This window comes from Hippoglossus stenolepis, chromosome 6, assembly GCF_022539355.2.
Source record: "Hippoglossus stenolepis isolate QCI-W04-F060 chromosome 6, HSTE1.2, whole genome shotgun sequence".
In the NCBI taxonomy this organism is placed as follows: domain Eukaryota; kingdom Metazoa; phylum Chordata; class Actinopteri; order Pleuronectiformes; family Pleuronectidae; genus Hippoglossus; species Hippoglossus stenolepis.
Window position 1 is genome coordinate 15,606,378 of NC_061488.1, and position 27,086 is coordinate 15,633,463.

Sequence of the window (27,086 nt, forward strand, 5' to 3'; positions counted from 1 at the left end):
TTTACAATCAAGATGGCTGCCGCCGATATGGAGAGATCTGTTGAATCCACCATTGAGCCACTATTAAACAAACTGTATGTCACGCTTGAGAGAGGTAAGGACCCAAATGCAGATGCACACAAGGAGTTTGATATGACTCACGTAGATGTACAGGTCAGCAGTTAAGTCAAATTTGTCCACAAAATACTAAAGACAGGGCAAGGTCCACAAACTTGAAAAATAACTCACAAAGAAAACATGGGAATTCACATCGGGAAACCGGCAACAAATCGGGAGGGAACACAGGCTTTAAATACAGGAAGTAAGACTCAGGTGTAAGTAATTAGGGCGGAGCATATGATCAGTGAAGGAGGGACAGCAGACAAAGACAGGAAGTAAAGTGCACAGAGAGAGACACAAAGGTAATTAACAAACTAACAGGATAAAACATGACTAAACGTTTAGGAGCAAACAACAGAGACAAAAAAAAGCACACACAAGGAAAACAACAAAGTAAAGTCCAAAATATCCAGAAGGTTAAATCATAAAGTCTTTTAAAAGTCCATAACATTGCCGAGTGTTGAAACTGTACCATATATTTTCCACCAGACATTCCCTCCAGATATTTTTCCGTTGCGCTGTGCTTCGACAAACCTTTCATTGCTCTGATTGGTTGTAGGATTATCTATTTGAGGTATTTTGGTCTGCTATCATTGATAAAACAAAAAGAGCCGTTTGCAATAGCTCTCTATATATTTGGACTGTAGAAATAAGATGGAGATACAGGGTTGACTAGATTGTAAGAATTGTTCTAAAATAGGCTAAAAATCTCTACAGATTTAAATGATAATTCTCAGTCTCTATATCTGACCCTTTTCACAATGCACACATTGATTGGCCTATGATGACCTAAAATTATAACATGTATCAGAATCTCGGTTTCGACAGCAGTGTTTTTATATGGAGTTTGCATGTTCTCCCCTTGTCTGTGTGGGTTTTCTACGGGTCCTCCAGTTTCCTCCCACAGTCCAAACACACGCAGATTGGGTTTAGATTAATTGGAGACTCTAAATTGACTGTTTGTGTGAATGCGAGAGTGAGTGGTTGTTTGTCTCTGTACCTTGGACCTGTGATACACTTGTGACCTGTCCAGGATAATCCCCTTCTGGCCCAATGTCAGCTGAGATTGGCTCCAGTTCCCCCGCGGCCCTTAAAGGCTGAGTGGTATAGATAATAGATGGATGGATATGTGTAGATTTACATAAGTACAAGTCTAATTTGGAGTTATCCCCTTCCTGACTTATAGTCACCCTGTTTTGCACTGAGAGATGAATGATTCAACATTTAATAACCACAAATCATATATTACGATGTACCACCAAACTACACATAACATCGCCGATTAAACATCCAAAACCTGGAAACAAGAACAATTAGCGATACCTTAGTTTCTCACATCCTATAAAGTTTACAACTATCCTCTGCATTTATGTAATGGTAGTGGGTTCACTTTGAAGTTGTTTTTTTCCTTATGAGTAGCACTGACAAAACCTAAGTCTTTGTTATTTTTAAACACCGGCACATATGAAGTCACATTTAAATTTGAATTACACAGTTAGGCCTGAGCATTGCCTTCCCTCCTCCTTCAGATCAAAAGGAAAATGCTTCGCTTGCAGGCATTGCCTTTGATGTTGCTCCTCTGTATGCTCATTTGAGCCCAGGAGCATGAAGTCAGGAGTGGACAGCACCTCCGCTGACATCAAATTGTTTTGTTGTGTTATCGCAAGCCCAGAGATACTGATTGGTACCAGGTACTGCGTAAGAGAAGAAATATTTCTCTTTTTTTCCACACTTAAAAATGATTGTGTCTTTTTTATTCTGGCCAAGTTGTAAACCTGGAAATGCATAGTTTTTAAAACGGTTCTTTTTATTCCACCAATGACAAATGCTGCGCGAGGAACCTGTAATTAAGTTAGGCCACAGGGTTCTTTGTTTATTCAGCATCTTTGAAGAACGGTACAGCAAACCATGTAATTATGCCGCTTTGAAATTCATGGAACTGTAACTCAGCATCAAGTGCTGTTTCCAGGAGATTTTTGATTGTCTTTTTCAATAAGAAAATATTATGTACGATTGATGAGCTTTTCTCTCCAAACTGTCTTGAACATGTACGCATTAACAAGAGAATTTAAAAAAATGCGTCATCACCGGGGCCTTTCATGTTCCACCTGTAATTGAATCAGAGCTGTGAACTGAGGTTAACTCGAGTCTTTGCGGCACCTGTGAAACAAATGCATTCATCATTACCTTCTATTCATCCAGCTCAGGAAGATGATGAGACACTAACCCAGCTGAAAGGAGGGAAATGAAACCACTTCCGAGCTTTGCCTTTAGCTGTGTGGGATTTCTATGGACTCCGGTGACACGCTGTTGTTAGGTTATTTTAGAATTAACACATTTCACTGTAGCTCTTTCATTTGATGATTGCCCCACACATCTGCTCGGCAATGAATTATATCTGCATTGCCAGTTTTTCTCACACGCAGCTTTTTATTTGAAAACTCAAGTAAAAGCAGAGAAGCAGAAGCAAACCTAAGAGTATGTTTTGGTTCTTGTTTGCTACTTTTTGTTCAGTTGTATGATTCTTTCACGAAAGCACTATTTAATTGAACTGACTCATAAAAATATATTTCCCCTGCATGTAATTTACTGCATTAAATGTGTCAGCTCTCCAATAGGGACTGCAGCGTGCCCTGAGCTTGAAAGTCAATATTTGACTGTGGCCATCCCCCGGTGCACGCTATACCTTGGTATGTGGTTTAAAAAAACACATATCACATTGTCCTACATGCCAGGAAGGCCGTGAGAATTGGTAATTGCAGTGTGACTGATTGAGGAATGAGTTGCTGGTGTTCTGCGTGGGTTTGTGTTTTCCTGCAACAATCGAAAACTGGGTTTACTGGGTCACGCTGTGACCATTTTATTATCTTTAAATCGGACATTTTAAAAACATTTACACTGTTTCATCAAACAGTGGTTTTCTACCTCTCGTGCTACATGTGCCGTAACTGCTGTCACAGGTCAGCACGCTGCGAACACTACTTTATTTACTTTCCTTATACTGACAGGTTTAACAGCCTGTGATAAGTCACTGAAGCATCTCCCTCAACCTGTGACCAGGCATTAATAAGTCAGGTGAATAATAAAACATATACACATAACAGATTGTCACCACCTAGATTTTTTTTTAAAATTACTTTAACTAAAGCATTTAGGCTCAACACCACTATTTGTATTTAGTCAAGTGATTGAATATCTTTTTTCAGGAACTGTGTAATGAATTTTTTTCCTTCTCAAATGATCGTCTTACGCAAGTCTTTCCCCTTCAGCATTTTTTATTTGTAACGAGTACAAAGCAGAATAGGTATGATACACACATTATGAATTATACCCTCTGTTAGCTCCTAACACCTGCCTTCCTGAAAAGGAAGGATTGGTTGTCTTTCAATAAAGAAACTGTGCCGTTTACGACTTAATTAAAGCAGATGTAGGGATAAATTTGAGTGATAATGGTAAACCATAAAATATTTCAACAATTTTAGCGCAGTAAATGTCCCTGTTGTAATAAAATGCAGCCATATCTTTTGCATGAAATCTGACTTTGCATTTATACTCATGTAGAAACAGGTGGAAAAACACGACCCTTGCTCTGAACAGTTTGCAAAAGCAATTAACTGATATTACCATTCCAAATATTTGATCCATGCTTTATTGTTGACCCTGAAAGAAACTGTTACATACATAAATACATACATTTGTTTATACATAAATAAATAATTCATATTCAAACAGACACACTGTCTCAGTGAAGTCCATCAATGCTGCGTGTCGGACAGGTGTGGATGATATGTACAGCTGAGGTCAACTACAGTTCATGTGGAGCTGTGGAGGGATGGAGCCCGTTAGGCGGGCAGAGCCTGGTGGGTGGGTTGGGGGGGGGCTTCTTGGGGCACTGTTAGCAGGAGGTGAAAGTTTTCCAGAAGAAGTTTTTACAGGGGGTTTTGCGGTCGCGCTGAGGCAGTGATAGCCGGTTGTAGACAGCCCTCTCCTCCAGGCGAGACTCCAGCGGCTCCTCCAGATCCACAGGTGCCACGTCCCCCGGCAGCATGTTGGTGTCCAGGGCTCCATCCAACAAGCCGGACACCAGCTTCAGGATCAGCTCCTTGCGCTCTTTGCTCAGCTCCTGAGCAAAAAGCAGAGGAGAAGAGAATATGTTATTAAAACACCGTCATGGGAGATTGTGACAAATTAACAGGAAAGCCTAAAAAAAACCTTATTTTTTACTTTTCCAATTTAAGCTTGAGTTCACTGGAATAATTGAAAACTGTTTTCACTCTCTAGCGGAAATTCTTTCAAATGCAAATCAAAGGCAAATAATTTTTTTCTTGATTACACAAGCAGTTTTCAAAATAGCATCAGATATTCTTTCTAAAATGTTACTTATTCAATTCGATTTTTGCAAAGAAAATAGATCATACAATCAGTAATAAGAGATGAAATTAATAGAACAATAAAAATCTACTCACCCTGTTCATATGGATGGGGCTCCGGTCGTCCACAGGAAGCACAGCGGCTGCTCTAACGCTGAACACAACCCCCATGAGAGCGGCTAACACCACCAGGAGCTGCATGCTGTGGCAGGAGTGCAGGTGACGGACCAGTGCTACGGTCACAGGAGGCTCACAGAGATCTTGTAAGTGCGTGTGTGTTTGAGAGCAAGAGTGTGAGCAGCTCAGACAAGTCAGAGATCCAGAGGAGAGCGGTGCAGAAAGTGCAGTGCAGTTGGAGGCAGCTGGTCACAAAGACTTAGAAACCACTGGTGTTTCTTCTCCTCATCCTCCAAAGTCCCTCACTCTTTTATAATGCCTCCCCCCCCCCGTCTGCCACTGACGTAGCCGGTGGTGGGTGTATGTGACGGAAGGGTGGAGGGTGTATGTGTGTGTGCAGTTTGGGGCGGGGGTGGTGGACGTGGGAGAAGAGGAGGGGGAGATGGAGAGGTCAGGACAAAACAAATGGAGGTGGTCGGTTGTGCTGGTGTGATTCATGGAGAGAACATCTGCAGCAGACAACGTCACCGGGCTCAAACCAGGGTCTGACATCAACATGTGGATAATGTATTTGCAATTAGGATAAGACGGTCTGAAACAGGACCTCTTCAGAATGCAGGGCGGACAATTCCACAACTCAAATCAAACTGTGTGATCTCCCCAGATGTACTCCAAACCCCCAATACTCCTCAAGATAACAGGCTCGCGTTTTCCTGCAGCCGCAATCAAACAAAAAATCTAAAAGGAATGCAAACGGATCACAAGTGGACCTGATCCCCTGCACATCCCAGTGTTTAGCACTTGATTGTACCAGATGACAGCATCTGATTCCTGTCACAGCGCCTCTGAGCGCCTCACTGACACCTGCAGATTGCAATTGACTGGTCCGGCACTCACCATGACTGGAGGACGTGTCTTCAGGAAATGCACATCACCGATCTGGTGGGGAAAAAAAAGAAAAGATGAAGAAAGATAAAAAAAAAAAGATGCAGCACATCTTCTTCGTGCCAGATGTGTGAGGAGCTGATGGCTAATTTTGCCATTTTATTTCTAAATTAGAACCCCACTGTGAGAGTGCAACATATTTCAGTTCGGATGCTGTTCAGTTCAATTCACATTACAGACTAAGCTGTTTTGATTCATCTAGTGAGTAACTACTATATATGTTTATAAGGAACCCTGTGGTGCAGCTTACATAGACTCATATGTGTCATATCTCTAAACACTGTGACCTTTTTATATAGGACCACATAACATCACTAAATTTGTGTGAGCTTCTCCTAAAGCCCCATTATTCTGGTCTACATGAGGTGAACTCCTCACTAAAGCCCATTACAGGGAGCAGTTATAGCATAAAACATACATCCTCGTTTCAAGTGTTTGAGATGCTGACCGCAGCCTCCAGGACGCATCACTGAAACAGCACAATTAACAGAGTTTACTGGGTTTACTGTTCAGATGTCTTCAGACAGTGTGCTACAGGCAGGGAACATACAGTACTCATAGTCCAGTTACGTTCAAATTGATTTGTTGTGCTTTCAAAACAGTTTCTTGAGGTGTTTTCTTCACACACTGCTGAGCTGAAGACGGCCCGGAGCCAATCCAAAGATTAGCTGACAGTTGAAATGGCCCCACTGGCATCAATGTGTATTTGAAAGATCTGCAACGTTCGCAATACAGTCGGCAAGAGACTTCAAACAGTGGCAAACGTCAGCGTGACGGCTGGTGTGTAGGAGCTCCCAGATATTATTAACGTGGCGTGGAAGTCTCACTCTTCACCACAATTACTTCAAGTGAGGCCTCCAGCGCCGCCTCGACATCTCTGACAGAGATCACAAAGGAACATCCACCCGAGATCATCTGAGGATTTTGTGTTGTTCGCATCAAACCCGTGAATCTGCACTTGTATGTAAATCGTCCTTTTTTAACTGCAACAGAAACTCCCCAATTTGTATTCACAAAGGTGAACTGTCCAAGTCACTCATGAACAAATGAGTCCAGCCACATCATATTAACAAAGGTTGGACATATATAGAGAACTAGTGACAACTGAGCTCTTACACAACCACTAGAGTTGATGCAACGGAGAGCAACAGTGACACCTCACACTGCAAAACAGCAACTGACCTGAACAATTTAATGAAGCCAAAGGGATTTTCATTCAAATTCAAAGGAAATCCCCCCAAATTGTTAAAGCCTCTGAATAAGGATTTGATGAGTTTGAACAGCATTAGTTGTTTGTACCTCTACAATGTAAATGTTAAATGACAACAGAACAGTTTTGTTTTGTTTCACACAGTGCATCTATGGACAGCACTTTATCACACATCAGTCACACTCAGCCGCCTGGGGCAGTTTGGGGTTCAGTATCTTGCCCGAGGACACTTCAGCGTGCGGAATGGGGGAGACGCGGATGGAACTACCAAACCTCTGGTTAGTGCACGACCTGCTCTACCTCCTGGCAGAGCCCCCACTGTGTGAAACTGGCTTTTACATTAACAGAATAAAGTCTGCCATCTTGTGCCTAAATATGGACACTGCACTCGGATCTCAGTGCTGTTCATTGCAGAGTCGTGCATTTGAAATAAACAGCAGCAACAAAGCACACATTAACCTGTGGTTTAAAGTGATGCTGCAATTGGTAACGATTAGCTCAAAACTAAGATATACAGTTGCAATCAGAAATATTCAACCCCCCAAAGATCTTAAGGATTTATCAATTAAAGTTTTTTCAAAGAGCAAGATTCTGCTTCAGATAACTTCTTTATGAGTTGAGTGATACATAAAATCAACACAGAAAATGCATGATGTAGTATTTGTGCGTAACAGTATGTTTTGTTAAGATAGCCATGTCACAATTATTCAACCCCTATTTAATATTGTTGTTTTTAAAGCGGTCTGACGGTTTTTATGGCCTAAAGTGGAGTTGAAACATAATTAAGCCTTTGGGAACTCTATAATGATCCTATATTTGCTTCAGCTGTGATGCATATATACACCCCACCCATGAAGGTATTCAAGGTGAGTTGCAATCATGGGAAAGACAAAGGAGCTTCCACAAAAGCTGAGAGACGAGATTATTTCATCACACCTGAAGGGCCTTGGGTACAAGAAGATTTCCAAAAAATGTAATACCCAAGAGACATCATTGGGAGCATTATAAGGAAGTTTAAAACGTATGGAACAGCTGCAAACCTGCCTGGCCGGGGGAAGAAAGCCCAACATTTCATCAAGGGCCCTTAGCAACTTAGTCAGAACAACTAAGAGAAACCCCCGTGTGACTGCAAGACACCTACAGGATGACCTGATGAAGGCTGGTACAAGTGCTTCAGTGGCAACTATAAGACGTGCACTGAATAAACAAGGACTTCATGGCCGGACTCCAAGACGCACTCCACTCTTGACCACAAGGAACATCAAAAGTCGACTAGAATATGCCAGGAGGAATTTGGATAAGACAGTTCTATGGACTGATGAAACCAAACTGGAACTGTTTGGACATATGGACCAGCGGTATGTCTGGCGTGCAAAAGGCTTATGACCAGAAGAATACCATCCCCACGGTCAAGCATGGAGGTGGGTCACTGATGATGTGGGGCTGTTTTTCTGCGGCAGGAACTGGCAATCTTGATCGTGTACCTGGCATCATGGATTCCCAGAAATACCAGGCCATTTTAAAGAGGAATGTGATGCCTTCTGTTGACAAATTAAACCTTGGTGATCATTGGACTTTCCAGCAAGACAATGATCCCAAGCACAACCTCCAAGTCAAGCAACGCTTGGTTGAGAGAAAGATCCTGGAACGTCCTGGAGTGGCCTTCTCAGTCCCCAGATTTAAATCCGATTGAAAATCTTTGGTGGGATTTAAAGAAGGCAGTTGCAGCAGGGAAGCCATCAAACATCCCTGAGCTAGAGGCTTATGCACGTGAAGAATGGGCAAAGATTCCGATCGAGAGGTGTAAGAAGCTTGTCAACACTTACCGAAAACATTTGTTAGAAGTTATAAAAGCTAAAGGATGCGCCACAAAGTACTGAAGCTGGGGGTTGAATAATACTGCACATGCACATGTGTTAAGAGTTACATTTTTCATTTGAACTTCAAAGTTAAGTCAACTTCTGTTGTCAAAATAACTCATGTTTCAATAAATATTTTTTGTTGTTTAATGAGGTTTTTTGTCATTTGTCATTATCTTTCATCCAAATCACTATGTCTTTTGAGGTGAGGGGGTTGAATATTTCTGATTGCAACTGTACAGTTTTAGACAAATGGATAGAGACCCTGAACACATCATTCCCATTTTTCCAATTTCCTGCAGCCTAAGTGAGACACAGAATTTATTTTTCCTCCATAAAAAGCATCACAACTTTTAAACCATATCACATTTTAAAACAAGAGCTGAATTGTAGTTCTGCATCTCGTTGTAATGATGCATAAACCTGAGTAAAGTCATGAGGACGAATACAAACAGAACCATTTTATGTTCAATTTATTACAGTTCATAATTATTATAAAAACACAGACTCATTGCTCAGGTACGACCCCGTTTCTCATTCCTCGTGGAATTAAAAGTAACAGATATTAAGTGTTTGACATTAGCTCAACAAACAAATAAACCACACTGAGACATGAGATTTCCATTGAGAGAAATGAACAGCATCCTGCAGCAAAACACATTAGTTTACAGGCTTACCATCAGTGGTCAATACCCAATACTGCAAGTTATCATTGCATAATGAATCACCTTTAAAAAGGTATTTCTTGCATTGCAAAGCTCCAACACCATATTTAATTTTCTTTTACCAACATTACAATATTCCATATTAAATTGATGGTCAGAGAGCATCAATTAGATTTACCTCATTTGAAGTTCAAGATATTTTAGAGACCATTTTCTCAACTCGTGACATTTGAGCTTTCGTCTCGAATGAAAACTCAATATAATTATCTGCCTGGAACACTACCATAGATACAAGGAGAAAAAACATTTCAGTTTTCAACAACAACCATTTTCAGGCACTGGCAGAATCGTAAGCTGAGGATCATTCATTCTTTTCATATTCAATCTGGAATCCAAAGTGAGAAAAACTAAATGCTGTTTGTTACTTTATTAATTTAGGAGGTTCACTATAACACCTAATAATGTCTTGTTTTTAATTATCCAATTTATGCTAGAGTCAGAAATAATAAATAAAAAATCCGCTGCAGAGAGATGTTGATTTTGTGCGAGCAGGAGGTTACGGACTTCATCACTTAACTAGCACCAAATACACTTGAGCGATGGCCGTACCTGATTTGATGTAGTGAATACAAGTTCTGGCATCAATAAAAGCTTTTGTTTTTTTCAAAGTTATTTTGGAAAATGTCACATTCAAAGTCTTGACTAGTGTGAAACGACACTTTCTGTTTACAAGAGACAGGCCGTATTTTGTTTCACTAAATACTGTGACTTAAACCCGCGGCAGTAACATGACTATTAACAGTTTATTTGGTATTGTGTACAATTCGATGGATTAACACATCAGTGAATTACTATGACACTGAAGGAATCTTAAAGAGTTCATGTTCCTTTCCCAATATACACACAGACACACACACACACAAGGATTTACACTGTGTGCTGTGAATTAAGCCCAATTTTCTAAAGTACTTTGTTAGTTGGTGATGTTTAAGTTAATATTAATTAAAGTAAATCAGGTGCAGCCATCAACCAAATGTACTTGCTGCAAATTTATCAAATACAAAGACGATCAACTTCCTGGTCCCTAAAACCAGACAAATTGAATATCAAAAATCTAAATCTGTCAACCACCTGTTTTTTCCATTGCTATTTTTGATACTTGCATAAAATTTTAAGTACAAAAAAGAAGAAAGTACTTGATTCCTTTGTGTTAAACTCAAATGAATAACGATGGATTCTGACCATGAAAAGAACAAATAAAATGGATCAATCCTGTGTAGAGGTCACAGTATTCTGAATATAGAGTAGAAACAAATGGCCACTGTATTTTCCTATTAGCACAAGATGATATCAAGCATTACAAATAAAAATGCATTACATGTACATACTCTCTATGGTATGTAATATATTGCATAACATGTGCAGTGAATCCGATAAACAATACAATGTTTCAGAGTGAGGTCAGGTTTGATGACAATGCTCTTTCCACTCAGCCCCGCCCATCAAATAGCTCTTCACCAAACGTTGGTACGACAATTAGAGTAAAAATTAATATTCAAATACATGAGAAAAATAAATAAACACAGAGAGAGCGCGCTGGAAGGAAGGGAACAAACTAACACTTTGTCTGTAGAAATCAACAAGTTTCCACCCACTGATTATGAGACGCCACCGCACAAAATCGTTTAGGAGGCCGCTTCAGTTGAGCTGGACTGTGTTGAGGAGGTGGAGAGGCCGTAGAAAAAGGGTGTTTATCTGTCGTCTGAGGGTCAGGTAGAGGATGAACGTGGTGGTCTGTCACTGCTGGTCATGCTTCACAGAGTACCTGCCAAACAGTGAAAGGTAGCAGAGTCCTCAGATTAACTTTACTCTGAAATAACAGCAGTTAATTAAATCATTCAAACTTCTATATGAACCACACATGTGAGCTGAGTAATAAAGCAAATTTAGTTTAATTTTATGAAAATGATTAAACAAGATAAAATCAATATATCATTGTTGCAGATAAACCTGCTATGACAGCTATTCCTTGGCATTAGTGAGCACTGGTGCAGAGGAATAGTTGGAGCATTATAGCAGAACAAGCAAACAGCCTATTCCAGACAGGCCTGTTTAGAACAGGCACTGCACTAATACAAGTCAAATCTGGAAAATATGTCAAACATACCTTTCTTGCAAACTCCGGGAGGACGAATGATGCTTTGTGAATTTCAGGGTTGTAATATTTAAGGTTCATACTTTCCATTTCTTCTTTTACCAGAGCTTTCACAGGTTCCTTGAAATTAGTTTCCTGATTGAAAAAAAGTGAAGGGTGACCTCAGTCATTTAATGGTCATCACCAATTCCAGACAAACAGCAGACAAGTTATTGAGCAGCTATAGTTTTTGCATTAAAAGGGATAGTTCACGCACAAGCTCTTGCCTCTATGCTCTTGCCCAAGGGGCACGTGACGACAGCAGCTCGCGAGTGTCACGAGACTTGCAAGCTGCGGCTCCGGGCTGAGGATAGCAGCAGACATTTAGCCTTAAAAACATGGTGTAAATGACGCCGTCTCGAGTCGAAATTGAATGTCGGGGCTCTTGGTCACTTGGATGACACCACAGGAGCAGTATGGAGGCATTGTATGTTTGGCTTGATGGTTTGAAGAAGTGACCCCAAGCTACTTCAATTGTATTGTATTCTGCTGCAACACTGTTCACCCCTGAAACTCCAAAATGGTTTTGTGAACTCAAACACTTCACCCACCCCTCCATCGGCATAGTGGTGAGTAGACAATGAGTGAATTTTCCATTTTGGGTGAACTATCCCTTCAAGCTAGTGGCGTTTATAGGCACCACGTGTGTGTGTGAGATGTAGAGTGACAAGCTCACTTACAGGATTTTTACTGCAGAGCATGAATCCAATTTGGCCGCTGGGATAAGTTGGGATGGTGCTGTAGGCATAGTCCACCACAGGGAATAGGGTCTTGCAGAAGGTCTGCATCTCCTTTATCAGCTCCAAATGGAGCCACTGACACTCTCCTGAGAAAATGACAAGAGCAGAATGAAGGGCATGTTCATCGTTTCAACTTGACATAACTGAAAGAGACTTAATAAACGGTAATAAAACAGCATGGGAGGGATTACTAAAAACCAAATCACACAGTGCTTTGGGAGGATTGAAAATGATTTTAACTGTTATTTGATAGGACAGTTATGACTTCTTCTTAGGTAAGAGCCTTTCTAATGACTTGTTAGCTTTTCTTTAACTTGGAAGAAAACTGAGGTAAAATTTAAAGTTACCCTGGGAGCAAAGAATTCCACCGTTTCGCAACGCTGCCTTCATCAGCTGATAGTAAGACTCCTTGAACAAACTCTCAGCAGGTCCTGCAACAAAAACACAACTCGGGATAGGACCGCCTCCGACAGCAGCTGACAAGGTCAGATGTTACAACTCTGAAAAAGTGGCACTTACCGACTGGATCTGAGGAATCAGTTATAATGACATCGAAGGCATCCTGGTTCTGCTTCATGAATTCAAAGCCATCTCCAACATGAAGGGTGAGCTTGAGGTTGAAAAACCCTTTGGCCATCCCCGGGAGGAACTTCTTCGAGACGTTAATGACATCCTACACATGAGGCAACATCAAAACTGATATGAGCAGGTGTTAAAGCAGGGAAAATAACCAATATTGCTTTATGGAGAGAAGCTCGAATCCATGACTGTGTTGTTCCCACCTCATCTATCTCACACAGCACCACCGACTCCACCAGGGGATTCTTTACCACTTCTCTCAGCACGCCGCCATCGCCACCGCCAATAATCAGAACCTGCAAAACAGAAAATGTGCCGTTGAATTGTCATGACAGGAAGGCGTGACTGCTCCTGAGTGGTTTTTCAGCTTCGTTAATTTCAAAAACAATTAATTTTGAGTGGTACCTTCTTAGGGCAAGGATGGCTGCACAGCGGGAGGTTAGCAATCATCTCTTGATAGGCAAACTCATCTCTCTCTGTGCACTGAATCACACCATCCAGCACCAAGACGTTACCGTAGGTTTTACTGAAAAGTGACGTGACAGCAAGGCATGAGAGGCACATTTGACACGTGTAAGGTAAATAGACTTAATTTTGAATGTGTACACAGTGTGTGCAGGAGACAGCAGGAGTCTACTGAATGACTGCAACTCGAGCCGTTCCCTAAAAGTCGATGCATTGATCAGGACTCCATGAGGGCGCTTTATCTTTGGCTCCCCCACAATACACAGAGATATGCAGGGTCAACTGTGATGAAACACACGAGTCACGTAGAAGAGTGTGGAGTAGCTGATCATCTTCCTTGACGATTGTTTTACCTTTTAGAATCTTTACTTTTTTTCTACTACTGGGTTTGTTTTGTAGGTTAATTACTTTTATATTGTCCGGAAGCAAACGTTTTATTTGTTTGCGTCAATAAAGTGACCAGTTACATGGATGATGAATGATTGAATATAATCAATGAAATGATGTTTTTTATAAGTGTGCATGAGTTTGTAAATACACTTTCCTGCGTCTGCTTTGTCAGGCAGAGCACTTGCTGACCTCTGATATTAAAAGGTGCTGCATCATGTATATAATAGTATCACTGCGATACTTCTCTTACTTGTAGCTAAGGTGGGATAAACTACACACGTTATACTGCATAGTGTTGCATTTAAATATGATGTACAAGCAGCTGACCATGACCTCTGACCCCCCCCCCCCACACCACACAGATGCTTCAAAATGCTAACTCTACGTTTACTGCTGTGTCCTGAACAGTTTAAATCCCTGCGTGGTCACGACGAGGATCGATCAATGAATAATTCCATGACTGCTGCCGTGACTTGTGTTAACCTGTCAGTGTGTTACCATTACACACCCTCCCCACCCTGCCTGCGGCTCATTAGCCAACAGGCTAACGTACTTGTTAGGTGAGAGTTGAGACCAAGGGAGAAACTCTGGAGCAGCTGCCAGCTGAGCAAACTTAGCCGAACCCACGAGCCCCGGGCTGCTGCTGCTGCTGCTGCTCAACTGCCAGGGCACGCTAACAGCTAGCCCCGTTAGCACTCACCTCTTGAAAACCATGACATCTTGAAACGTGGACTTCTTGTGGTAGAGCACCTCCTCCACCTGCAGGCTCATCGCTTGGCCCGGCCATAGCGTGCACAGCTCCGTGAACCAGCCATCTTTAATGTGGTCCATAACTGCAGCCGACAGCCACAAGTACAACCGGACAGTTTCCTCCGTGTGTTTCTCTGCGGCGTCGGTGTGACGGAGGTGACGTCGGCTCGTGCGCCGACGCATAAACTTGCTGTCCGCTCTGAGCGCAGCGAATGGGAAGCCGCGGATGGCGGTGACGTAGGCAGCCCCTGGCCAATGGGGTGGCAGCGTGAGCCGGCTCGAGTATAGTTTGTGTGATTTCTCAGATCGGCTCGTGGCCCCGCCCCGTGGAGAGGAGTGGTGTTCACGTGAAGAGGAAAGTTTGGTCTCCTCTTCATCGGGGAGGAAGTCGAACCGTTCACTGATCCCAGGCCTGTGTAACCTCACTGTGCTCGGACACTGTAAACACCAGGCCTGGTTAGGTTGCGGGAAAAGATCACAGTTTGGATTAAAATATACTCTTTCACAACATTGGCCACGTGCAAAGAAGATCTGGTGGCAAACCACTGAGACAAATCCCCCCCCCACGTGCTCGTGGATGTGCCACATGCATGCAGTTGTCACGGTGGCACGCTGCTGCGCATGCGCTGGCCCGCAGCAACTACAGCGTACGTGGCCGTGTGTACCGTAGAACCAGTGCAATCACTTCTTTTTATGTATTTATGTACTTATTTCTCACGCAGGAACAGTATGGTGCACACATCATTCAGAGTTCATACATTTGTCCTGACCCGGCTCAAGTGGCCACAACCAAAGGGAGACACACCAGTATACCACTTAAAGTATATCTTATTACCCAAACCAAATTAATGTGCCAAATTAAGAGTCAACTTATGAAATGTGGAAGTCAGTAAAGTCAGTGGTGCAGGGTGTGGTTGCAACTGTTGTATGGTGTAAAGAAAACATGAGGTTTACTTAAAAGAACAGAACCAAACAGGAAGGTGAAGTGCAGAGCTCCCTTAGGTTTAATTTGAATTCATTACAGACAGATTTTTTAATAAGATCCATTTATTATTCTCTGAGGAACAAAAATGTTGAACAAGGTCCCATCTCACAATGATAAAGAAAACTCCTGGACCTGCACCAACATTTAATGGATTCGCTCCTGACACATACCACATCCTATCACCAACTGTTGAGGAAATCCATCCAGTCATTTTTTTACATAATCTTGCTTACATACAAACTATCCTACCAACAAACAAATGGACAGGGGTGATCAAGGCCAGAGCATTTTCTGGCACTTCCCAAATGCACACATTCAAAGGTCTCACATGCCCGGAGCCTGCTGGCTGTTTATTCTGGATTGGATATGATCACTTTGCTCAAGGCAAATCTTAACGTGACAGTGCACAACGGTATTTAAGACAATGGTGTTCTTTCATCTTTGGGTTTCAAATCAGATTTGGCCCAGACTAACCTGTGGCACAACACTTAATGAATTATACCAAGTCCCTGCGGGCAGGTTACAAAATTATTTTGTGTGTGTGTGAAGCCTTTCCAGAAGAGTGAGGTTGAAGGAACAGGATGGTATCATTTAGCCTTCACTATTGCCTTAATATCAGTGGCAACGGTTGTAAAAAATACTTCGATATCCATAAAATGAAACATTACATTTCATCAAACTGTTTCGTTTAGTTAAAAAACTGAAGACGAGGAACTCCATCCTCTAAAACCATCTTTAATGAAGAGGCCTGTGTTTCCACATATTTACAGGATACACTGTTCCAAAGATGGAAAAACAATACAAATTCATTATATATTGAAATACTGAATTCCATTTGCAGGAAGGCAAGGTGGGGTCATCGGTTCCTCAGGATGAAAAAATAAAACAACAAAAAACTGAAAATGAACAACAGTCTTATCTTTTGGGCCAGTTATGCCGGAATCCCCTGTGGAGAGTAAAAACACAGAATGGGTAACGTACTGGGATGGTTGAATGTGCAGAGGAAAAGAATATTGGACTGTATATTGTATGTTTACCTGTCAGATCTCCCAGTCAGGTACGACATACTTCTGTTTCCAGCTGCAAAATTGGATTTTTGTCCCTTGGGGCCTCTCTGTTGAACGAAAGATTTCAGTTCATCAATCACTAATAAAATGTTCACAGTTCAATGAAAAGTATTTAAAAAAAATCATTGACAATACCTTTTTCTTGCCATCATGGCTTTGCCGGTTTGGATCAAACTGTGTGTTGTCCTTTGATTTGGGGTCTGTAAAACAAGTGCACTGAAGTGAATGTAATGTTACAGCAACTGTAAAGGATTGTGCAGTAATTAGTAACTTGTTTAATGTGATTAAAATCAAGGTCAAAGATACATACCGGCAAAGACTTTGAGGTCTGACTGAGTGTAGTCGAAGGGTGTGAAGACATCTTGGGGAGGCTTCTCTGGCTTCTCTGGCTTTTCTGGCTTTTCTGGCTTTTCTGGCTTCTCTGCAGATTTCATCAGTTTCTTGGTCGGTCTGGGAGTCGACTCTCCAACCAAACTGGCAACCCTCTCCCTTTTCTTTCCGACACTTTTTCCAGATTCCTAATGAAATTGATCAACAACATTATATTCTTAACAATACTTGTATAATGAACGGCGTTTACTGTTCCCTGCAATGGACAAGCAGCTTTGCTTTGCTTTATACGCTGCAACATTAACTTGCATCCTATAGACCACACTGTGTGTTGTCATGAGACATTCACAGTAGGGATTTATAATCCATATTCCAAGAAGAGACTGAAAGTACAATCTCTGCAACATTAAAAAGGAGTGAACACATGCGAGGTGGCTGATGTGCGGCTTAAGATAAAGCAACAAATTATTTGCAGTCATGGAATTAACTTTCACTGCTGCACTGATGATATCCAGCTGTATGCGCCTATTAGACAGGCGACTTTGCCCAAATTAGGAAATTAGAGGTCTGCTTGTCTGCTCCTAAAAGCTAGATGTCTGGAAATTCCCTGTTCTTAAATTATGATAAAAATGAAATGCTAGTCATCATGGATCAGCTAGACATGGACACTATCAAGTGTCTGTAACTTTTGACAAATGGGTGATTTCTCCTAATCTGACCACTTTTTAAACCAACATAACAGATACAAATTTGGTCTTCTGTTTATAGCAGAGGCTGGCGAGTGATTTTGCTTTTGTCTGTTGCTTAAACCGATACAGTCTGTTATATAAACCATGAAGGATGCATAAGGCTTCACATTATATAACTACAATCACAGTAAAAGGTGTGAATGACTGCTTTGATTACAAAACTGCCAACTGAGTTTTCTTCAAACTCCATTGTTTATCATCCTTATTCAGGAGATTCAAAATACATTAGAAATGATTTTTATTCATATCAGATGCTGGGCCCTGATCACAGCACACACACACACCTTTCTTAATATCCATCATAATATCAATGCAGTTAAACCATGAAACTTTCTTTCAAACTAAAATAAAGCGAGGAAACTTCAGTGCCTAAGTGCGGGGCTGAAACTGACAGTGTGCCAGCACAGCCAATATTTGCCTGCAGTTGGCAGGTTGAGGAGTGCTACTTTGAAGTGCTACTGCCAACACTTATGACTATGATGCCTGCCAACGTGCATATTTGAAGGCGCTGTTTCAGCAGGGAGCACCTTTGAACAAACTTTTCACTAAAGCCAATCATCACACAATGGGTTACTGTGGTGCATACTATTACTGTGTGTACTAGCACTTGATGGCTTAAGGCTGACAGTGAAGGGCTGAGGGGAGGTGGTGTCACCATAAAGGACATAAAAACAAGAATCAAATGACGGTGATGACGACTTTCTATACCGTGAGTTTTATGTTACTGAGCATTTAAAAAAGACAGAAAACACCATATGGTGGCAAGAGCACGAATGAGTAACCAAGCAGAAGGATGCCAAGTAATTCCCCAGAGAGACAGAGATAACAAGAAGTGGGGTTTGGGGCAAAAAGCAGCTATTGTTGATCCCTGGGAGGAAAGAAGAGGACGACGTGTCTCTTATGCTCCAGTCCCACGCTGTGTGTTCCTCTTCCCCAGACACACCATGGGACAGATATAAATATTAAAAAGCCAGTAACATACCAGTGCCGCAGGGAGGCAGCAGTGTTTCACTGGCTTGTGAGTGACCATACTTATGCGCAGAAATATCGACCATGTCTTAAGAAAATGGGGGCATTGCAGAGGGTTAAACTGACTATTAATCCCATATCGTTAATATGCTGTGCCGGGCTATTGGGTGAATGAAACTGGTGTTTTTCATGGATTTGTACTTTACGCTAAAGGGGCATCAACAGTGGAGTTGACAGCTAAGCCTATGTGAAGTTGAAGAGAAGAAATGTGTGGACGCAAGAGCAAAATGACTCACCGCTGCTTGTTGGCGAATGGTGATGACGTTTGCTAGAGACTCCTGGTAGCTTTGTTTCTCCTTGTTTCTTTCCTCTGTGGAAATAAACAAACATTGAATTCAGTGAGGAGCATTCATTTACAAAGTTTACATTTGGAGAAGTTTAGACCACATTACCATTCGCTTTCTTTGCCTGTTCCTTTCCTTCTTGCTTGGCTTTCTTCTTGGCCTCCAACTCCTTCTGTTGCTGTTCCATACTCTGCAGTTTCCATCTTTTACTAATCTGGATATGTGAAATGGTACAGCTATAAACATCCAAACATGTAGTTAAGCGGTAAAAGACATACGTCTGGATCTTTTCGATTACCTCAAATATTTTTGAAGAAGGGTCAAACTTGGCATTCTTGCTGATGTGCACGTCACTGGTGGGTAAATACTGAAATCCCAAAGAAGATAAATGAATACTGTGTGTCTGATTAAAAATACAAATAATACTGAAGATTATTCACTGGTCATCTCTTACCATTCTGAAAGGGTTTTCAAAAGACTCAATGATGCGCCTGGCTTTCATGTGAGGAGCAGAAAGAGACTCCTGGTCTTTCTTTGTCTCCAGCTCCTTGAAAAGGAAGCACAGTCCACACATTAGTCTCCAGGGTTACGCACAAAGCAATGAGCTTAAGATGAGTGATGTAGAAGATGATCTCTACCTCAAACAGCGTGATTTTAGCTGATGCCATGAGACCACATGTTCTCTGATCATCATCATCATCCATTTGGTGCTCATCTTCTGAGAAGAGCATTCCCTTTTTAACAGGCAGTTCTGAAAAGAAATCTGAATGTTTAGGCCTAATGGGCTAAAATATGAAAGCAACCTGGAAAATGCACAACATGCACACACATTGTGCTCACCATTGGGAGAAAATTGGGGGAGGTCGCTTTCGGAGACCCTGGAGGTATCGTGGGGTCCAAACAATGTCACCTCTGGCTGGAGATTTAGACAAGATCACAAATAATTGTATCTAGTTGTTGCTTTCTCGACAAATGAAATGCAAATTAAAAAAATTCAATCTTAATCAGTTCTTAACAAACCTTTTTTATGGTTGTGAGCCCCTTAGACTTTTGAGCAGCAATCTCAGCCTGTGTGGGGTGTAAAACAAATTGAATTGTTAGATACCTTAATTCACAAGTAAGTTGAGAGCAAAAACACTCAAGTTACATAAACGATAAAACACATTATAAAACCGTGGCTGATGCCAGTTCTCACCTTAAGGAGGGGCATTTCTCGTGCTTGCTGCACTAACAAGTGGAGCTCATTGCTCTGCTGCCTCACCACTGGGGGGACAGGGTTACAACAGGCAATGATGCCCTGAGGCTCCCTGAGTAAACAAAATACAAAATACTGTGCTGTAGGTTCTCAATACAAATACCAAATTCATCCACATTGAAGTGAGAAGAACCAACACAATAATTCTTATTTACTTACTTGGGCAGCTCTTCAGATATCTTGATCATCATGTGGGTGGGCAGGACGTATCTTAACACACAAATAACAGCAGTTTAAAACATTTTATGAGCAGAATCTATAAGCTGGGAGAAAAATATGATGGTTTCAAAATCTGGCTGGGCCCAAACTATGAATAGATAACAGCTCAAGCAGATTTCCAGAACAGCGAGTCCATCCATTTCCAAACAGCCTACCCAGTGCTTTCATCTTCCTGCCTGGCCAGCTTGTTCCTCCAGGCAAACAGCAGTCTGAAGGCAGTGAGCTGCTGGGTGTTAAACAACTTTTTCTGCTTCCTCTGCAGCTCCAAATATGACTCCTCTGTGTATATAGGTTTCAAATATCTCTGTGTGGAAGAGGGGGGGGCACAGAAACCATGACAAATGTCAGAAAATGTTGGAGATTCTGGTGTGGAAATTTAAAAATATGAAAGTAATAAAGAAACGGTGCAACTATTGGATCGATGGTAGAGTAATGAGTACAGAGGCAGATTTTGAAGTGTCAATCCGATCTTGGTGGGTGTATGAAGTGAGGTTTGTGCAAACCTTCAGGGAAATGTCCTTGCTCTTGTTCCAGACACTCTGCAACAGGCCAGGCTGCCCGTGGTTAAAGTCCAAGAGCTGTGCCCTCACACAGTCATAGATGTAAAGGAGGTAGTGTGTGTCTGTCCGGGCGTACTGAAACATCTCATCTGGCAAGGGGCTACGAGTTATGTGACAAAAAAATTACAATATTGTGAGAAACAAAAACGTGAAATATCTGTTTAGCTTTTTTCTCATAAAAAAAAAAAAAAAAAAAGAACTCTACGTCACAGATAAGCCAAACCCAAATTATAAGATTAAGCATCTAATGGTTTTGTCAGGTCCATACCGAATCCTCCAGTCGGCCAGCTGGTAGCGTTTGTCGGAGTCCACATTGCAGAAGTGTTTGAGCAGGTGGTCGAGGGAATGTCTGGCCATGTTTAAAGCCCGGCTGGCCTGATGCGTGTCGAAAAGGTTGACAACATACACGCCAAAGTCTCTCTGGAGCCAGTCGATGTCAGAGTCTGAACCATGAAACACCTGAGAACAAGAAACAAAGCCCATTCAAGAGAAACCTATGTGACAAGGAACCAACTTATTAAAAAAAAAAATGATATACCTGTATTTACATTTCACTGTTCACTACAGAAAACATTTAAACAGAAGAAAAACTGGGGACATCATGTGACATTTTTCCATCCTGCTAATTTTCACAGGATCTTTGTGTAGTTCCAACCCACATACCACTTTTTTTTCACAGGTGTCCTACAGTGTGTGACTCATGGTGGCTCCCACGCTCCACAAGACACCCGCCAACCTTAAACATCTCTCAAGGCACTGGGGCTCTGAGACGCCTCAAAGAAATTGAGACTAAGGGGCTTCAAGATTAAAGAGTTTCTTCCCCAGGTTTTCTATATAATATCAATGGGAGAGAGTTGGAGATGCAAACCACTCATAAGGTTGTCTGAGCATCTTCAGATACATGTGCCTAAAACATATATTCCCTTGAGACCATTTTCATTGCTGGGATTCGGGAATGAGATGACAAAGCTAGACAAGGTGAACAAGTGGTCAGGAAACAAGACAGCTTCTCTTAAAATATCCCCAGTTTAACCATTTAGTCATGATTTAAGTTAAACCCAGAGGTATGCACAAGAAACATCTCTCATAACTGTCTATTGCATTGTGAAAGTACTTGTGTGCACAACTACTGTATGCACATAAGGTCAAAGTTGAATCTGGAGGTAGCTCTGCGAGATCTATTGGATTTTCAAAAGTGACATGTGTGACTTAAAGTCTAAAATGGGGTTACTCTTTGCATTTTGTTGTAAAGTTGGTTCGGCAGAGTTGCCATGTCCTCAGTTTTTAATAAAAAGATGGTGAATTAATTGTTCACGCATAACAGAAATGTTGGCATAAACTGAGATAAACCATGGTTGAAGAACAAAAGCAACAGAAAACAAATATCAATTGAAAACAGCCTCACAGATCACGCAGTGACACATTTTGAAAACAAATCTATGGACCCATGTACATAATATTCTCTTTAGGGTGTTAAAGTTATAGAACAGGGTACAGGAACAATGGGGAACGCTTCAATTACCTTGACAATAGACGGGTCAGTGAACGCTTCGTTCAGGATGTACATCTCGCCGCGGAGCTGCAAGGTGTCGACGATGAAATCCTCATCCCTGGTGGAGATCTGCATCAGAGAGGTGATGCCGAGGAAACTCCTGTAGGAATGGTGCTGCAACAGAGAACAGTGTTAACAAAATGGGTCCACATCCATGTGGTTCTACAGAAGAACAGGAGAGAACAGGTTTACAGCGACCCAAACAAGAGCCCCCAAAAGTTACCATATCAATAAATCTCTGAAACAAAATGTTTAAAACATTATAGGCCTAACAATCTATTTTTTATTTAACGCTTCATATACAATTGTGTCACAAATATAATCCTTGTACCTCAAGGTCAACAGCAAATTCAGACAATCTGCACAGCTTCTCATTCAGTGCCACCAGATCCTCCAGGGTGTCGATGAAGGAACACTTGGTCTCGGTGATTGGTGTGTACATCTAAAAAGAATCCACATATAACAGATTAGAGCGAGGCCTAACCAACAATGAGAGGATCATATTAAAGGATTATGATAACTTGCCTGTGGTTCTGGCTTAGACAGGAGGCTTTCTGGAGTTGTAAGATGATCCAATTCATACTGGTATGGGTGTGCAAACCTGTATAGATGACAAACTTTAATTTAGATGGACAACAATGAAAAATAGGAAAAGAAAAAAAATGTGTTAAATAATTCTTACATGTCTTCAACAGGTTTCTGAGTTCTTTGCTGGTGAATGAAATCAGCCAGGGCAGCTGGCACATCAACATCCTCAGGCCTCTCTTTTTGGATTTGTTTGTTGGTAAAATCTACCATTGGAAGGTAAGGGAGCAAAATATGTTACAAACGTTAAAGAGTCAAGATTAAAAGTCAAAGTAATGACATAAAAACAACAGATGGGAAGAACATGAGTGTGTCTTACAAGAAGGAAGGGGCTTTATTGCGTTGGGCTTGATGAAGATCTTGGGAATAAATGGTGCGTTGCTGTTGTCTACTTTTTCCTTGAATTTCAGCTGCGGCCTCGCAACGTTCTTGGCGTGGAGCAGTCGGAATGTCTCGGCACGACTGCTAGAGCCTGAACCCTGGACAATAAAAAAAAACAAAGTTTACCAAAAAGTGTGAAGCACCAGTATGAAATGTTTCCCAAAATAATAATAAGAACCAGAACTGGCACACAATATTTCAGCTTGAACGCAGCCCAAAACAGAGACTGGGATCTGCAGTACAAGAGCAAAAAGGTTAATTAGCCAACCTTGCGATTCCAGCTGGAAACAACAATCTTAGGAGGCTGAAACCCTGCAGGCATGACAGGCTGCTGGCTCCTATTCACCCCATCAGCTTCATCAAGAAGAATCCCCTGGAGATCAGATACAAGAGGTTAGTTGGTTTGCCAAGACCTTTCCATTCAGAAACTTGTAAAACACAGGAACTCTGGGACCTACCGCTCTTTCGAGGATGACGTCATTCGAGTCCACGACCAAGTCAAATCTCTCCTCCAGCCCTGTCAGCTTGCTCTGGTCTCTTATGTGAGATCTGCAGCCATGGTGCCGCATTATCTGACTCATGCTAAAACAGGGACACGGTGAAGAGAATTGGCATTTGATCTTTCACAATAACATATTTAGATTCATCATGACATCAACACTTCTGCACATCTAAGGCTCTCTTCAGACCTGGTATTAACATCCATCCTGAGTGATCCAATCACAAGTGGAAGGCTCTAAGGACAGGTATGAACACACCTGAGATGGATTAACATGGAACACTAAACATTGATTTTCTATTTTTTTTTCAAATGAATAAAATCTTGTTTTATTGTAAAGCTATGCACATTAATTTCCTCAGCCCCCTGGCTCGACTTCGACATGGACTTTATATGTGTACGCATATAAAGTGGGGAAGCGAGATCCGAGTACAAGTGGTCACAGGAGACACATTCAGGATGCATGTTAATGCCGGGTGTAAACAGATGAACGTAAAGCTGACCACTTGTGCATCACAAGAGTGTTGTTGCGGTATGAAATCTATTGATGTACTATTGTACAAACTGGGTTGATCAATCTTTAGTTCATTTTCAAAAGGAGAGACACAAGTCTCAAGACAAAATGTGCTGGAGGCCATAACCTAATGGTGAAAGAGTTACACTTGAACACATCAGTTCAATGGGTTCATGTTCCAGCAAATACTGGCAGACAGATGGAAATCTGACTGAACCTAGACTCAAAGGAAGCAGCAACATACTCACCAGTGCAGGAGCTTATCTCCTTGACTCTCACAGAACTCCTGGAAGCCCGGGAAGCTCCGGTAGAAATCATATTCATCTCCAGCTTGAGGCAAGCCGGCGGAGGCCTTGGTGGCTGATAGCACAGCACCCAATCCATACTGCAGAGGAGAGAGAGGACGAGCAGTTAGTCAGTCATTCTTTAAAAGTTTTTAATATGATGTACAAGTAAAAAAAATTCAAGTAACAGGGACACAGGGAAATGTAACATTTGTTCAATTTTTTTGCTTTTTAGTCTAATGCCATGTTGGGGGTTTTCAAAACAATAAGAAACTATAATTGTAATCTTGTACAAAGATCAAATCTGATGACAGCTTTGTTTATATAGTTTTAACTGAACGATTTTCAAATGTACAATCCATATGGCACTTAAATCTAAACATTTTATTACAGATATTCCCCTGTAGCTGGCTAAGTTAGCTAGCTTGGAGTTGGACGAGATATCTAAACGGGACTATTTTATAGACGAAACAACGAACACACAAATAAATCGAATCTGCAAATTTACTCTCGTCCAACATGAGACAAACATTTAGCACGAGACACTGACAACTCTTCACGAACTCAATTAGCAAAATAAACTAAGTGTGACACTCGAACACAGCTCGTCCTCTCCACGTTGCTACACCGCCTGTTAGCATGAGCTACAAACTTCACTGCGTTCACCCACTTTCACGAAGGCGTCGACGTCTTTGAACCCGGGACACAGCTCCTCTTTTTCCTCGTCGTTGTTTCCTGCATTGCTGTCTTGAAGGCCGCTGTTCGTGGAGTCGTTACTCTTTGAAGAAGCCATTATTTTAATCTGGTGATAAGTGTGTACATGTGAGCGACAGGAAGCAGCCGCCGTGCTCACTGCTTTCTCCTGCGCTGCTCGACGAGGACGCTGCGGGGGAGACAGCGCCACACAATGGCCCGGAGGACGCATGGCAAAAGGGTGGATTGTGTTATTTTTTTTATTGTTTGGAAACGTTTAAAGGTTCAGTGTGTAGAATTTAGGGACGTCTAGTGGTGGTCTCCATAGAGAGGAACCGCTCCCGGTGTAAATATATAAAGGGCCCATTCTGGGCTAAGGAATCTGTACATTTTAGATGAAACACACATAGTGAAAACATCTCTAGGATTATTTTAAATCCAATTTGTGCCAATAGATCCCTTTCACCTAAACCTTACACACTGGACCTTTAGATCAAGTAAAATGTGTGATATTGTGGTTGAAAACATCCCTAGAAATTCAAAATTGTAGGTATCAGTAACATTTCAGTTTTGGTGTGTTTTAATGTGTGGACTTCTGCAGGTCATGAAGCTCTGTTCATCAGTGCGTTCATTCATTGCAGGCACACTGCAGACACAGCCTTATCTCCCCCCTGAGGTGCCTCACCCATCCAGCCTGACCAAAGAGTTGCACTAGGAAACCAGCACCATGAGGGGGCAGTATTGACACTTGCAATCTGCATCAACCGAGATACAGTATTTGCACTGCATTGAGGGGATGAGAAATCTGCACCAGTCATGCCTTAGTTTATGCCTCAGTATTAAGATCTATCTAAATCATATCTGAACCCATTCCTTTTTACAGTTTAAAGCCATAGATGTGCCACTGTGGGCTTACTATAGTCACACTCCCTTTGGTGTGCATGTGGTGTGGAGAGAAGTTACAGTGGGCTGCTGTCGTGATCTACTGGTCAATAGCATGTGAAGAGCCATTGCCTAAGTATTGACACAGCAACTCATTACGGATGATCTGTGGTGTGCAGGGAGAAACCTCTCTTTTCTTCACTTCCCCTCCCTATTGATCTCCTCTCCCTCTTATTATCTTAAAAGCATCTCTGCAACACTGGCTTAATCGATATTTCACAGTAACCCTCCCATGTTATTCAGGTTCAGCAGATACAATGCCCCAATTAGCCAAAGACATGAATCAGTATGATTTTTGCAAGGGCAGTGTATTCTTTCGGTATTGTGCAATGTTAGTGTTTAAAACATTTCCCTCTATATTACATAATAAAATATTGAGAATACGCAGCAAAATCCATTGTGAACGACCTCTTTATGCACTGGCTATGACATTACTGCTGTCATTTACTCTCATTTATATGCTTTTTCATAACATTATGTATTTTATAGCTTTGATGGTGCCCCAAGGCACTGCTCAAATTCTCCCAGCAGAAGAAGACACTAAAACTGCTGATGCTGAAAATGACACTGTGCCAGACATTCTTAAAAAAAAAATGAACCAAGACGAAAATCCTCAGTGAATTGTTTTTATTAACTCCCTCATTTAGAAAACACAGATGCACCAAACGATATCATACATGCACAGCTTCAGCATATCAAGATCAGCTGACCTCGTTTCAATGTGAAAACGGTTTATGCCACGATCTCACGGAGATCACCTGGACATCAAAATACA

The 27,086-nt window shown here is 41.6% G+C and overlaps 3 protein-coding genes across 3 annotated transcripts; all 3 read right to left on the bottom strand.

The window, feature by feature from the left end:
• Positions 1-3,356: 3,356 nt before the first annotated feature.
• Positions 3,357-4,910, bottom strand: sst7 (somatostatin family member 7). The gene is made up of 2 exons (XM_035159649.1): positions 4,566-4,910; positions 3,357-4,222 (listed from the first exon to the last, which is right to left on the bottom strand). Exons 1-2 carry the CDS (start codon positions 4,668-4,670, stop codon positions 3,995-3,997), a joined length of 333 nt encoding a protein of 110 aa, XP_035015540.1. The 5' UTR covers positions 4,671-4,910; the 3' UTR covers positions 3,357-3,994.
• Positions 4,911-9,056: 4,146 nt separating this feature from the next.
• Positions 9,057-14,547, bottom strand: srm (spermidine synthase). The gene is made up of 8 exons (XM_035159777.2): positions 14,334-14,547; positions 13,184-13,304; positions 12,982-13,074; positions 12,719-12,872; positions 12,547-12,630; positions 12,140-12,285; positions 11,433-11,555; positions 9,057-11,090 (listed from the first exon to the last, which is right to left on the bottom strand). The coding sequence occupies exons 1-8, from the start codon at positions 14,462-14,464 to the stop codon at positions 11,073-11,075; spliced, it is 870 nt and encodes a 289-aa protein (XP_035015668.1). The 5' UTR covers positions 14,465-14,547; the 3' UTR covers positions 9,057-11,072.
• An 817-nt stretch (positions 14,548-15,364) lies between these two features.
• Positions 15,365-25,597, bottom strand: exosc10 (exosome component 10). Its single transcript, XM_035159863.2, has 25 exons — positions 25,347-25,597; positions 24,641-24,777; positions 23,838-23,961; positions 23,648-23,752; positions 23,318-23,477; positions 23,096-23,204; positions 22,939-23,014; positions 22,745-22,855; positions 22,384-22,527; positions 21,130-21,320; positions 20,805-20,961; positions 20,457-20,605; positions 20,242-20,292; positions 20,023-20,134; positions 19,848-19,895; positions 19,668-19,743; positions 19,466-19,578; positions 19,282-19,374; positions 19,126-19,194; positions 18,936-19,041; positions 18,780-18,853; positions 16,746-16,953; positions 16,571-16,635; positions 16,406-16,482; positions 15,365-16,314 (listed from the first exon to the last, which is right to left on the bottom strand). The coding sequence occupies exons 1-25, from the start codon at positions 25,467-25,469 to the stop codon at positions 16,284-16,286; spliced, it is 2,709 nt and encodes a 902-aa protein (XP_035015754.2). The 5' UTR covers positions 25,470-25,597; the 3' UTR covers positions 15,365-16,283.
• Between the last annotated feature and the right edge of the window lie 1,489 nt (positions 25,598-27,086).

Bases quoted from the DNA above. Each gene is read 5' to 3' on its own strand.
- sst7 (XM_035159649.1), bottom strand. From the start codon at position 4,670: ATGCAGCTCCTGGTGGTGTTAGCCGCTCTCATGGGGGTTGTGTTCAGC. The intron at 4,223-4,565 runs GTGAGTAGATTT...CTTTTTGCTCAG, and splicing joins GCCCCATCCATATGAACAGG to GAGCTGAGCAAAGAGCGCAA.
- srm (XM_035159777.2), bottom strand. From the start codon at position 14,464: ATGGACCACATTAAAGATGGCTGGTTCACGGAGCTGTGCACGCTATGG. The intron at 13,305-14,333 runs GTGAGTGCTAAC...GTCACTTTTCAG, and splicing joins GATGTCATGGTTTTCAAGAG to TAAAACCTACGGTAACGTCT. The intron at 12,631-12,718 runs GTAAGTGCCACT...TTTTTGTTGCAG, and splicing joins TGATTCCTCAGATCCAGTCG to GACCTGCTGAGAGTTTGTTC.
- exosc10 (XM_035159863.2), bottom strand. From the start codon at position 25,469: ATGGCTTCTTCAAAGAGTAACGACTCCACGAACAGCGGCCTTCAAGAC. The intron at 20,962-21,129 runs GTATGGACCTGA...CATAACTCGTAG, and splicing joins CTGGCCGACTGGAGGATTCG to CCCCTTGCCAGATGAGATGT. The intron at 19,579-19,667 runs GTGAGCACAATG...ATTTCTTTTCAG, and splicing joins CCCCCAATTTTCTCCCAATG to AACTGCCTGTTAAAAAGGGA.